Below are 14,873 nucleotides of genomic sequence, written 5' to 3' on the forward strand. Positions count from 1 at the left end.
TGTGAAACGGATTTCTTACTGTACTAAAGATGGTTTCGTAATGAGAGTGGATGGCCAGGAAAATAGATCTAAATGTATTTGAATAACCATCTTTAAAATCAAATTATCAAACTATTCACAACTTTGACAAGCTTCCAGGAGATACAAAATTTGGAGCATGAAACTAAATAATAACTTTTTTTAATATAAAATAACTGAAACGGGAAAAGAGCAGGATGAGCTTAGCACCTGAATGGATGTGGTACATATCAGTGCAAGTCACCAGTTCCACACAAAAGGCTAAACTTCTCATTGTATTCTACAATTAGATGTAAACAGGATACATCCTAAATTAATAAAATGTATCACATTTTGAGGCTTTGCCCAAACTTTGGGCAAGACATTGCCTTTGGGCTTTATCCCAAAACATTGTGTACTGCAATAATCAATTTATTTTGAAACCTCTACCAGGAAGGGATTATACCATATGTAAGTAAACAAGTTGTTACCAAAAATTAGTGGTATATTTTTATTTTGCTCTCTTCATGAAGGAGTCAGTTTGTTCCAAGGAGTTAAGCAAATAATTTTATATGGCAATGTACATGATTGAAACAGTGAAGAGGCAGGAACTGATCTTTTCCTTTGAATTTGAAGCATAGAAACATGTTTTTTTCCTTGTTTTGTCTATTTAGAATAGCATCTATCTCTGACTCATTTCAGTCCTTTCAACCTTAAACCTGCTTAATGCCTCAAATAGCTACTCCCTCAACTACTATGAAATTCCTCATTCTCATTGCCAGTCTACACCTTTGAAATGCAACTGTCCAAACCCATCAATAAGGATGCAAAAACATTTATTCGAATGAACCTAGTTAGCTTCCAAACTGCAAATGGAGACATCTCAGGTTGCTTCAACTTGGTCTGTGGTTCAATTGGAATATACACAGGTGAAGTGTTTTGAGCTGCTGCCAAACCCTCTTCCTTTGAGGACCAATACTGATCATCATATCTGTAATCCAGTTCATCTAATTCTTCCTTCAAGTCATATTCCTCTTCAGACTCCTCGTTCCTGCAAAATTAAGGGAAAAGGATGAAAACAAAATAAGAAACTAAACAGGACATCAAACACCAACAAGAGAAATTTTGGATTTGTCACTGGTCAAGTTTCACACAGAAAAATGTCAATCAGCCCAATTAATTGCTGCCTGTATCTACGATCAACATGATTATCTTCCTTTAGCTCAGTGGTTCTCTACCTTTTTCTTCCCACTCACATACGTATTCCCTATGCCATCGGTTCTCTGTTATTAGTAAGGGATTGCTTAAGGTGGTATGTGGGTGGAAAGAAAAAGTTTGAAAACCACTGTTTTAATCATACCTAATTGACTTGTTATGTGCACGGTTTCAACCCCAAAGGATATGGACCAATGACAATTTTTATCAAGCAAAATATTTCAGTAACTATTGGGTCAAGAACAGTGATTCTCAACCTTCCCACTCACAGACACCTTAAGAAATCCCTTACTAATCATAGAGCACCGATGGCATAGGGATTACTTAAAGTTGTATGTGAGTGGAAAGAGAAAGGTTGAGAAACACTGCTTTAGTTCATCTACTCATAATAAACTTCAGGAGACACAAGGAACTGCAGATGCTGGAATGTGGACCAAAAAACAAATTGCTGGAGGAACCCAGGGAGGTATAAGAACATTTGGAGTTGTAACCCTGCATCAAAACACCATGTAGGATCATGAGCCAAAACATGATCATTCTTGTGCCTTCACAGATGCCTATTGATCCATTGTGTTCGCAGCAGTTTGATTTTTAGCTGCAATACACTCCTGCTCACTTCTCCATTATGCAGTTCCCTCACTCTCAGTACCTCTCTCTTGGCCTACCCTCCCCTTACTCCCAGCCCCTCTTCTCAGTGCATCTCCCTCTCCATGTAACCCTCCCTCTCTCCATGCACTTATCTCCCTCTCTATTCATTTCTCCCCCTTTCTTTATACCTTTCTCTCTTTCTCTCTGCACCCCTCCCTCTCTCTGCACCCCTCCCTCTCTCTGCACCCCTCCCTCTCTCTGCACCCCTCCCTCTCTCTGCACCCCTCCCTCTCTCTGCACCCCTCCCTCTCTCTGCACCCCTCCCTCTCTCTGCACCCCTCCCTCTCTCTGCACCCCTCCCTCTCTCTGCACCCCTCCCTCTCTCTGCACCCCTCCCTCTCTCTGCACCCCTCCCTCTCTCTGCACCCCTCCCTCTCTCTGCACCCCTCCCTCTCTCTGCACCCCTCCCTCTCTCTGCACCCCTCCCTCTCTCTGCACCCCTCCCTCTCTCTGCACCCCTCCCTCTCTCTGCACCCCTCCCTCTCTCTGCACCCCTCCCTCTCTCTGCACCCCTCCCTCTCTCTGCACCCCTCCCTCTCTCTGCACCCCTCCCTCTCTCTGCACCCCTCCCTCTCTCTGCACCCCTCCCTCTCTCTGCACCCCTCCCTCTCTCTGCACCCCTCCCTCTCTCTGCACCCCTCCCTCTCTCTGCACCCCTCCCTCTCTCTGCACCCCTCCCTCTCTCTGCACCCCTCCCTCTCTCTGCACCCCTCCCTCTCTCTGCACCCCCCTCTCTTCTCCTCCTCCTCCTCTCTCTTCTCCTCCTCCTCCTCTCTCCTCCTCCTCCTCTCTCTCTTCTCCTCCTCCTCCTCTCTCTTCTCCTCCTCCTCCTCTCTCTTCTCCTCCTCCTCCTCTCTCTTCTCCTCCTCCTCCTCTCTCTTCTCCTCCTCCTCCTCTCTCTTCTCCTCCTCCTCCTCTCTCTTCTCCTCCTCCTCCTCTCTCTTCTCCTCCTCCTCCTCCTCTCTCTTCTCCTCCTCCTCCTCCTCTCTCTTCTCCTCCTCCTCCTCCTCTCTCTTCTCCTCCTCCTCCTCCTCTCTCTTCTCCTCCTCCTCCATTAACAACAAGTTTAGATAAATTTCAGGTTGCGTTTATTCATTTAAGTTTGGCAGTAGCTAGGAAATCTATAGCGGTAACTTGGAAAAATGATGTAGACTTAAGTATAATGAAATTCAATCATGTTTGTATTTAGAGAAAATTACATATAATTTGAGGAATAATTATTCTTTTTTAGAAAATATGTGGACCTCATATTTGAAATGTATGAAGCTAAATGTTAAGTAATTATTATTTTTATTTGCATTGTAAATCAACCCACGCTACATACTCGTATTTTGTAATAACCTTCTTTCTGTATGTTAAGCTCCGGGGGGGAGGGAGGGATAGTAAGGGGTGGGGGGGGGGAAATAGGGGATGGGATGGTGGGGGTAAGGGGAATAATGTTTTTTTTCATATATGTTTTGTTATATTATATTTCTTTTGTATTCCTTTGTAAAATTTAAAATAAAATTTTCCCAAAAATAAAAGGTATTCCACTTCTGCAGTGTTTCCTGGTTCTAACTTGTATAGGAGTAAAAACGAATCACACAGAAGAAAGAATTTTTTTAAAAACTGCAATGTTGTTTAAGACTAATTGAAACTGGTCTAATACAAAAAACACCCTAGAAGAGTGGCGATGACCTTTGGGCCAAATATTAAAGAGAGAGAGCTGAGATACCTTTGAAATCAAGAGTAAAATGTATCCAACATTTAGGAGAAGCTCTCTTGAAGTCTCATCCAATAGACGACTCAAGCACTTTTGAGCCACTATGAACCTTTCCCTTAGTGAATTCATCTGACCTTCTATGAGTGTACTACTGTTAACTTGATGGCCTTTTTAAAACTGCCTTGTGAAAAATACAGAAATGAAGACAGCTGCCTTCTATCATCCAGTTTTTCCAGGAATTTGAATTGTTTGCCCTTGTTAGAGGCTACATGATAGGGAAAGGAATATTTATGCTGCTGTTATAAATGGTCCCTTCACTGTTTTTATTCAGAAAGTGATGAACTGCTTGAATAGAACAGTCTTGCCTGATATGGGGATGAAACACAAGTTCAGGAGAATGCTACTACCATTTCATTAAGCTCTGTAAACAGTAGGGGTGTGCCAGAAATCAAATTATGAACCACCCCTGCTGGACAATTTCTGTACCAAACGCAATTTCTTTTACTTGAACTACTTAATTATATATATGCAATAATGTAGATTTGCTAAGGAGGAGTGGCATAAGAGGGGCACATCACTAATCTAAGAGAGTAGGACATTCCAAAGGAAGAAATTATTATCTGCATACAAAACGATCCTGGTAAAGAAATTGAATGCCTATCATTTGAGTGTATATGGATTGATTTTATAGAATTAAGTACGTAACCATAAGTATTGTCTTTTTATTATTGATTTGCCTGGTCCTTAAAGAATAAATTGACTAAGTTGTTAGCAGAAACTGGATTGAATTGGATGATGGAATTTGGGATTACAGTGGCTCCACTGCTCCTGTTAACCCCAGGCAGCAGGAATAGTGGAATGTGCAAATGAAAAAAAAACTGGCCAAATTGACTGAGGAAACAAGGCTAAAATTGGCTAAAAAGTGCTACCCCTAGCATTGTTTTAAATGCGGATGACACCACAGGCTAAGTCAGGGCTATCAGCTGCAGAGATGGTCCATGGACAGCCAATACGGACATTTTGGGGAGCAAAGCCCGTACAGCCAGTAGAGGTGGATTTATTATCATTAGGTGAGGACATCAGCAAATATTTGAGAAACCTAACTAAAATTTTTTGAGAGATGCATTCACAGGTACAACATACACACCTAAAGGAGGCTGATCCAACAGATCAAAGTGATGAGTATCCTAATGTCAAACCTGAGAATACATTCTAGTAAAGAATTGGATCAGAGTAAATTGGGAACTCGCTGGAAAGGACAATTCCAGGTCCCAGTAATAACATTGACTACAGTGAAGCTTGAAGGACATCCTCACTAGATACTCCAAACAAACTTAAGCAAAAAGGCCCAGCTAAGACATTTTATTATAATAACTGATAGCATGTGGTGGGGTCTCAGTACATATGTTATACCAATGTATAACAAGGCCCACATACAACACAAGAACTTTATTGTTATGTCTCTTGTCGCCCTGACATTTGAACTGAAGACCGGAGTTGAGATTGAAAAGAGGAATTTTTGGCGACAGCATAATATCTTTTTAAATGTGTCTTACTTATATGTTGATAAGATTAATGTTTATAGGACCAATCAGAAGTTAGGGCTATTGGCTAATGAATCAGCTAAGTGGTTCCAAGCAGCCAAAGGAAGGTGTATAGAAAGCCAACCACATTTATTTGATCAGATGGACAGTATGACTAGAGGAGGTTGCCAGGGTACTCACTTTTACAATGCAATCACTTCTGAATTAACACAACCAGCATATTTCTTAAATAACAGTTGCCCCATGTGTTTTGATGGTAAAATTGAAAGATGATTTGCCTTGTATAGAAGAACACTACTGGGAACACGATTATGAGATTAAGGAAGGACACTTCTCATGCACTTGTTTAAGGAAGGAATGTTTGAAATTTAACTCTAGGAACTCAGGTAGTTTGTGGGGATGCTGCTGGGAAAAACAATGGGAAAAATAAAGTAAGGGTAGGAAAAATCACCCTCAGATTTACTGAGAGAGAGAGAGAGAGAGAGAGAGCGAGAGAGCGAGAGAGAGAGAGAGAGAGAGAGAGAGAGAGAGAGAGAGAGAGAGAGAGAGAGAGAAAAATCCCAGACATTGGTATAACATATGTACTGAGACCCCACCACATGCTATCAGTTAAAGAAAGCCCATGTGTTACAGGAAACAGCCTCCCTGCCTTGTTTGCCATTGGGACGTTAGGACCTTTTGTCGTCCCTTGCCCAGAAAATGCTAGAGTCAGAAGATGGATCATCGCCGAGGAGTGTCAAAGAATCACAACAATCCTGTTACCCTAGGATCTGACATCGGATGGGGAGTCCTCAGCTCCATATCTCTTGGAAGATCAGGTGGGGTGGTGACCGCCAAGAATTGCAATCCTCTCATTTGTGGCTTAACAGCAATGGGCAATGAGACAGTGGCAGGGTTGGAGGCTGTTAATTGAGAATTGGTAGAATTGAGACTTTTCTCACAACACTGCTTATGGGAAATATTAATGTAATTAAGTAACAGCCACATTATGTAGAAAAGTTGGCTGATTATGTGTAGAATTTGTTGACTCCAAAGCTTGCTAACTTTAAAACACAAAGAAGGAAAATATTTTCATCCCCAAGGTTACACAAAACTACTAACTTTAAAGCATAAACTCAGAGAGAAAACATGGGAGTAACAGGAGATCAGATAGGAGAAACCATAGAGGTGAGTGATTTATTCTGAAACAGGCTGATTACAAGAAGATAGTGCGGCGTAAACACCACCACACGTGCTGTCAGTTTCATGTTCTTCCGCACCTATTCGGGCAGAATTTCTGGTATCCAATTTTTCATGGGGACTGGATAGATGAGAGAAACAAGACACATTCAATGAAAGCCTGTGAGCAATGGCCCTTTGTATGGGTTTGCCCCTATGAAACGGAGGAATATGAACCATGCACTTTGCAGCACTCTGCAGGAACATGTAGGTGGGAACTGAGACCAGAGACCAATACTGTTATTTGTGAGATCGGGAGAAATCCCTGAAATACAGGGATCCATGAAGTCTATTTGGATGGCATTTTGCTTCAGCCCCCTGTACACTGAACGGTGCAAGGCATCCAGCACTTGTCATCCACAGTGAATCTTACATTCTTACATCACCTGGTCACTGTTCGCCAGGTATCCGCTCTGCCACACTAAAAAAAACTAGATTGCTCCAATCAAGAGGCTTGATTAAACATACACCCTTTTCCTGAGGGTTACCAACTGCAAATGATGATCAGGATATCTGCATTTAGAGTGTTGATCATTTAGATCAACAAGGGGGAGATGTAGAAGAAAAATCTTATTTATATTGAAAGTGTTGTATGATCTTGCTATATTGAAAATGTTGCATGTCTGTTTCTTTTGCAAACTGAAAGCCCTTTTTTATCTTTTGTAAGTTGAGAAACCAGCCAGTTTCAAATGGTCTGCAAAATGGGGCCCCTGAAATGGGATAGTCTGCACCTGACACCAGTTAAACAGTCTCTCTGTGATATCATATAATAAAGCTCTCGAAGCAAATTCTGAGGTCTCCACCTGAGTTATTCTGCAAAGAGATAAAAGATAAAAACTTTTTTCTCTTGATTGGATTATTAGGCTCATTCACATTATAAGTTACAAAGTTTAACTATTTATTTTCAATCTTCTTCAGCATGATGCTGAACCAAGCCATGAAAGAACTCAACAATGAAGACGCTGTTTACATCCGGTACCGCACGGATGGCAGTCTCTTCAATCTGAGGCGCCTGCAAGCTCACACCAAGACACAAGAGCAATTTGTCTGTGAACTACTCTTTGCAGATGATGCCGCTTTAGATGCCCATTCAGAGCCAGCTCTTCAGTGCTTGACGTCCTGTTTTGCGGAAACTGCCAAAATGTTTGGCCTGGAAGTCAGCCTGAAGAAAACTGAGGTCCTCCATCAGCCAGCTCCCCACCATGACTACCAGCACCCCCACATCTCCAACGGGCACACAAAACTCAAAACGGTCAACCAGTTTACCTATCTTGGCTGCACCATTTCATCAGATGCAAGGATCGACAACGAGATAGACAACAGACTTGCCAAGGCAAATAGCGCCTTTGGAAGACTACACAAAAGAGTCTGGAAAAACAACCAACTGAAAAACCTCACAAAGATAAGCGAATACAGAGCCGTTGTCATACCCACACTCCTGTTCGGCTCCGAATCATGGGTCCTCTACTGGCATCACTTACGGCTCCTAGAACGCTTCCACCAGCGTTGTCTCCGCTCCATCCTCAACATTCATTGGAGCGACTTCATCCCTAACATCGAAGTACTCGAGATGGCAGAGGCCGACAGCATCGAATCCACGCTGTTGAAGATCCAACTGCGCTGGGTAGGTCATGTCTCCAGAATGGAGGACCATCGCCTTCCCAAGATCGTGTTATATGGCGAGCTCTCCACTGGCCATCGTGTCAGAGGTGCACCAAAGAAGAGGTACAAGGAGTGCCTAAAGAAATCTCTTGGTGCCTGCCACATTGACCACCACCAGTGGGCTGATATCGCATCAAACCGTGCATCTTGGCGCCTCACAGTTCGGCGGGCAGCAACCTCCTTTGAAGAAGACCGCAGAGCCCACCTCACTGTCAAAAGACAAAGGAGGAAAAACCCAACACCCAACCCCAACCAACCAATTTTCCCTTGCAACCGCTGCAACCGTGTCTGCCTGTCCCGCATCGGACTTGTCAGCCACAAACGAGCCTGCAGCTGACGTGGACATTTACCCCTCCATAAATCTTCGTCCGCGAAGCCAAGCCAAAGAAAGAAGGAGAAGATAAATTTTAAAATAAATAACTCTTGCCACTCATCCCGGCAGACCCCAGTTTCATAGCAGTTTTTGAAAATGAAAAACATTTCCTAGAAAGAGAAAGTAAGAAATTCCTTAAAAGAAGAGAAAAACTGTGAGAATTATCCAAAGTGCTGTTTCAGAAAAATGTAATAATCAGTGTAAACAATGGCTGAACAGAGATGAGACGTGAGAGAAGGTGGGGGGGGGGGGGTGGGGGTGTCTGCTAGAATACAAAGGAAGGACAGTTCCTCCAAGAGATTGCAGGCAAGGCCAACTTGATATATTTAAAAAACTGTGAAAGAACGGGAACATGTGACAAAGCATCATACCAAACAAGGATAAGAAGGGGGTTGCAAAAATCATGAGAATGGGAGAAGTAAACAAGGGCGGGCTTTAAGATGAGGATCGGAACAGCTTTTGATAGGTTAAACTAACATATCAATTACTGAGTTAACTAACCAATTAAATTCACAAAGGAGTGGTTATTAAAACAAAGAAATATATATAAAAAGGTTGTGGACTATCAGTGAAGGACACCCGCTCTTGCAAGAACGTTGAATAAAAGGTTGTATCGCTTCACTTGTTGACTCTGAGAAATTAATTAATCAGTGAGCTATGTTTCTTACAAAAACCCTCCCAAAAAAAGGTACTGATATATAAAAACCAGTACTACTCCCCTCTATTATATGGGAAGTGGCTACAGAAGGAGGACCAAATGTCTGTCTTCCCCAGACAGAATATAAAAACCAGTACAACTCCCTTCTATCATATGTGAAGTGGCTACAGAAGGAGAGGACAAAAGGTCTGCCTTCCCCAGACAGAATATAAAGAGCATATACTTCATTCCACTGTACGGTAAGCTTTTTTGAGATCTTTGTTTACTTGATCATCATTAATCTCAATCGATTCCCTGAGCTCCAACATCTGAGCTCTATCTTGCAGTTTATCTTGACTCAATTTGGGTTGTGGAGAAGGATAACTTGAGTAGCATCTTGTTTATTATCAGGCAATGAATTAGCAAATGCCAAAGCTTCATCCTCATCTGTAAAAAATAGTGATTGATTTTCTCCCAAAAAGATGCAAGTACAGCTGGGTATCAAAAAGCAAATTTGTATCCTTTTTTCCACAAAGCAGATTTCACTGGATTAAATTCTTTCCTTCTCTTCACAATAGACATACTCAAATCTACATAGAAAAATACACTATTGTTTTCAATCATTATAGGACCTTGCTGTTTTTTAGCATTTTGGACTGTTAATCTTAATATCATTTCCTTATCTCGGTAATGTAGACATCTAATTAAGATAGAGCATGGCATTTGTCCGGGAAATGGTTTCTTTCTAATAGCTCTATCCAAATCCAATCCATTCGGAAAATTTTCAGGACCCAAAATTTCAGCAATCCATTTTTGAAAAACACTGTACTGGATTAGGACCTTCAAAATCTTCAGTGAGTCCTACAATTTTAACATTATTTCTACAACAATGATTTTCCAGTACATCAGTTTTCTGTAAAAGTTATTTTCTTTGAACTTCCAAGGCTGTAAAAGAACCTTCCATTTTATTAACTCTATCTTTAAGATGATAATCCTGAATATCTTCTTCAATCTTCTGTATTTAGCTTTAACTTTATCCAGTTTTAGCATATTTTGCCATATCAACTTTAATAGAACTCATTTTTAAGATATTAAAATTGTGTATTAGTTTCAGTTTTAATAGAAACATATTGCCGATTCATTTGAATGAACAATGCTTTAATTTGTTCTAAAAGCATAGAAAACTGAGCTGAAGAGTCTACAGTATGAGATGTACTTTGAAAAAGTTTCAAATTTGCCTTCTTCCTTACCTTGCATAGGTTGGGACCTTTGTTCATAATATATTGCTTCTGCTCCCTCCAATTCTAAACCTTCTTCCTCTTCTGCTTCAGTTGATGTTACAGTCTGTTTTTCTAGTCTCTGAACCTTTTTCTTAGCCCTAGTCTGACTAGCAATGCTTATAGACATGGGCTTAGCTGGCTCTGTTCTTTGATGTCAAGATGTCAATTCAGTAGTATGCATGCGCGAAGTCTTGCATTTCAAAAACTCTCTCCTGAACCCCAGCTCCATCTTCGGGGGTTCCCCGGGGAAGTGGCATTGGAGTAACATTTACTTTAGTCGTTGCTTGTCGCGTTGATCTCGGAGGAAGAGGAAGTAAGTTGGCAGGCTCGATTGGTAAGGTAGACCCTGTTTCTTCAATCATACTGATCTCTTAAGGTAGTTTTCTTCACAGTTTGAGCCTTTGATTTCTTCATAGCAATTGTAAATAACTTTAAAATAAGTCTCAATGTTGTAATTTTAAAAAAAATTCTATTTGGGTTGTAATTAATTCTGCCAGGAGTGGCGTATTTTCACGTCTCCAACCTACACCATCATGCCATGCCCCCCTACATCTCCCTCTCTCTCTCTCTGTACACCCCTCATGCCATGCCCCTACACCTTTCCCTTTGTACACCCCTCTCTCCCCTCCCCATTCACCTCTTTCTCTCTTCCCCCCTCTGTACACCTCTCTCTCACCCTCTATACACTTCTCTCTTTCACTTGCTTTAAGATGCTTCTTCAACTGTATTTCAATGACCAAACGTCTGATCACTACTCCCAATATCTCCATGCAGAGTCGGCAGATTGTGGCCAATGTTGAGAACTATATGTATTTGTTCCTCTGATATAAAAATACTCAAATGATAATCACAAATTAATCGAATGATCCAGCACAAGACATGGCCATTTGGTCCATTTACCTATGCCAGCTGCTTGTTATCCAATTTCTTTCCAAAGAGGCCTATAAATGTTTCCAAGGGCCAGTTTCCTTTTATAGGTTACTAATAATATTTGAATAGGTGTTGAATACAATATCAGAACTTTCAGTATATTTTCTTTCTCACATTATTTTAAATCTGAGTTCTTGAGATACAGATATCTGCACAACAAGGTCTCTCTCTTATTGATCTTATTTAAGTCACACAGAATTTTGAACTCCTATCCAATACGCTCATGGCATCCCCTGATTTAACTTCTTTTGTCCTCCACAAAACTAAAATCACACCAATCTAGTAAATCTTTTTCATACATGGGCTTAAAGAGTGGAAATCCATTCTAGAGTTACAGGTAGAAACACAGTGGGAAATTGGCCTTTCAGCCCTCTGAGCCAAAACCAACAATTAACTCTGAAAACTAACCCTACATTAATCCCCTTTTATTCAACCCATCAGACATGATGTGCAAACTCCACAGACTGCAACCAAGGCAAGGTTTGAACTTGGATCTCTGGCACAGCATGGCAGTGACTCTATTAGCTGTTCTACTGCGCCTTTCTCAGTGTACAGTGGTGGTGAAATGTTTGGTAGTCTGAAGCAACCACAACAATTGCACTCAATCCATGGGTCTAAGCTTGAACTCCCAGGAGTCAACCATTTCAACTTCCCACAGTATTGCCATGCAGACATATCTACCCTCAGCCTCATGTGTTTTCAGGGCTAGGCCAAACATAAACTTGAGGAACAACACATTATATTCATCCTGGACAGCCTTACTTCAAATGGCATGAACAGGAATGTTTTTAATTTTACGTAACTCCTACATCCATCTGGTTTCACTGTTTTTGTCTCGACTGTCACTATTTTTTTGAAAATTTTATTTATCATTTGCATCAATACTCAATGAAAATAATAACTTGTAACAACATAATACAAAATGGTATATAATAATTTTTTCTATTTTCTCCCCAACACCCCCTCCCCCAAGAAAGAAGAAAGAAAAACACCTAAATCTATACTCCAATCATTATTATCAATATTAATATTTACTAACTATCTTTTATTAGCTGAGAAGGGCAGATAAGGTAAATGATGTGGATGGACTTTTATTCACAAAATCCATGTACGATTCCAAAAATCTTATTTAAAAAAAACTCCCTATCTAATTCCTTAAACTAAAAGTAATTTTTTTCTAATGGCAAACAATTTTGCATTTCAGTATTCCATCTATCTATTGTTACAAAATTCTCGGTTTTCCACGTTATTGCTACACATTTCTTTCCTGTCGCTATTGCTATACTCAAATTTTTCTTGATATTTATCCAACCTCAATTTTGTATATCTACTTCATGTATATTTCCAAGTAAAAATATTCTCAGATCTTTTTGTACATTTATCTTCATAATTTGTCCTAGTAATATACTCAAATCCTTCCAGAACCCTTCCACTTTTACACAGGACCAAACCAAATACAAAAAAGTCCCTATTTCCTTATTACATCAGAAACACTTATCAGAATAATTGGAATCAAGTCCATTTAATTTATATGGAGTATAATATAATTAATAAAGAACATTATATTGAACCATTTGATATCTAACATTAACCGTATTTGTAACAACACAATCTAGACCATACTTCCTCTTGAATTTGTATATTTAAATCTTTTTCCCATCATTGTTTTGATTTACATGTCCTTTATCCCCCATAGTATCTTGCAATTTTATATGCATATGAGTAATAAATTTCTTAATAAATGTATCTGTAATTAAATATTCAGATTGACTTTGTTCTGGAAGTCTCAAATTTGCACATAATTTCTCTTAAATATGATTTAAGTTGATAATATATAAAAATGGTATTATTTTGTATGTCATATTTCTCTTTTAATTGTTCAAAAGTCAAAAAAAATCTTTTATCCTCTGTATACCTTTACTATACCAACTATCAAATAATGAATTATTCAGAGTAAAAAGAATAAGATGATTTTTGTCTTGTCACGAGCCCAGAGGACCCCAAAACCCAGCAGCAATAGATATTCACCAAGACAAATGGTTACTTAAACAAAAGTTGCTTTTAATTATCTTTAAACTTGAAAATAGAATCAAACTTTAATTTATCACTATTGACTTACTTAACCCCTTTCTAATTTTAAGCACATGTGCATGTAATGTGTGTGTAAGTTCAGAAAAATTCTTTGGTTCACCGTCTAATTTCACTTCTCATTCCTCCAAGTTCACTGGTTGCAGGCAATACTTATAGTGTGTGCAGAATTTAACATTTATAAAGTTCACCAAGCTTTGGTTCTTGAATGGGAGACAGTGGTTAAAAAAATACACAGTAGCTTACTGAGAAGCAGCCTGCTTTTCTTGAACTTGCAGTTCTTGGAGAAGCTGTTTAACTTTTTTCTGGTTTTCAACAGTCATGTTTATTGTCTGCAGAGGTACTCGGGGGTCAGATTTGGCTTTAAATGTACCTCCCTTTTGGCTATCCTGGTTTGACCTGCAGAGAGAACAAAAAAGCAAATTAGGAAATGCACAGTAGAAACCTGAAGAATGTTTCGGCATCACTTGCATGGGATCCTGGAGACAAGTTTGTCCCACTGAGATAGGGAAAAGATGGCAGGATAAAGGAATCATGATTGATGAGAGATGAGACAGCTCATCAGGAGGAAGAAGGAATCATATGCAAGGTTTAGGAAGGAAAAGTCAGGAAGGGCTCATGAGAATTATATGGTAGCCTCAAAGGAGTTTAAAAAAAGGAGAGCTGAAAGATGGCATGAGAAGACCTTGCCAAAAAGGATTAAGAAAATCCCTGAGGCATTCTACACCTATGTAAAGAACAGAAGGATAATGAGAATGAGGGGAGAACTGAGCAGGGATAAATGGGGGAGGGGGGGGAAACATGTGGAGGCAGAAAAGGCAGGGAAGGTCCTAAATGAATATTTTGTTTCAGTGTTTTCCAGGGAGGTGGACTTCGTGAACATGAGGTCAATGGGTAATGTACTGGAGCATGTCAAGGTTAGGAGAGAGGAAGTTCTGGATCTTCTTTAAAATATTTAAATAGATATGTCCCTGGGACAGGTTACTAGAGGAAGTGAGGGAAAAGATTGCTGGAGTGATGACAATGATTTTTGCATCCTCCTTGGCCACAGGGGAGATACTGAAGGATTAGAGAATTGCAAATGTATTTCTTTGTTTAAGAAAGGTAAGAGGGTGAATCCTGGGAATTATAGACCAGTGAATCTTGCATCAGTGATGGGCTAACTATTGGAGAGGATTCTTAAGGATAGGATTTACGAGCATTTAAAGAAGCATAGTCTTCTCAGGGACAGTCAGCAGGGTTTGACGAGGAGCAGGTGGTACCTTATCAGCCTAATTGAGTTTTTCCAGGTGTAATGTTCTCCCATTTTTCAGTTCATTTTATTTGTCTGGGTCTGTCCCTTTAAGAGAACAGATTTTAACAAACTGTCTGCAGGATTTGAAGTAACTGGGAAACTAGTAGCAAGCTTTGAACATCATGTTCCTTTTACTGGATACATTTGCAGAGTCAACACAGAACCCCTGGAGAAGCCAAATGCAGAGACCATGTGATCGGTTTATTGAAAAGACAGTGCATCGTTTGTTCAGGAGGCCATTTTAAGGAAGCAGCACAAGAGTAACGAGCTCTTCAACCTCCTTAT

General features: G+C 40.1%; 1 protein-coding gene across 3 annotated transcripts in view; it reads right to left on the reverse strand.

Moving 5' to 3' along the window:
• The window catches only part of dhx57 (DEAH (Asp-Glu-Ala-Asp/His) box polypeptide 57), a 129,775-nt gene that overhangs the window by 99,450 nt on the left and 15,452 nt on the right, over positions 1–14,873 (reverse strand). For all 3 annotated transcript variants that reach the window (XM_069931914.1, XM_069931915.1, XM_069931913.1), the window contains 2 exons: positions 13,541–13,693; positions 848–1,048 (listed from right to left, as the gene is read on the reverse strand). In XM_069931914.1, the coding sequence (XP_069788015.1) occupies positions 848–1,048; positions 13,541–13,693 (354 nt within the window). The remainder of the gene's footprint in view (positions 1–847; positions 1,049–13,540; positions 13,694–14,873) is intronic.

The sequence above is a fragment of the Narcine bancroftii genome, chromosome 4, assembly GCF_036971445.1.
Source record: "Narcine bancroftii isolate sNarBan1 chromosome 4, sNarBan1.hap1, whole genome shotgun sequence".
Classification (NCBI taxonomy): Eukaryota; Metazoa; Chordata; class Chondrichthyes; order Torpediniformes; family Narcinidae; genus Narcine; species Narcine bancroftii.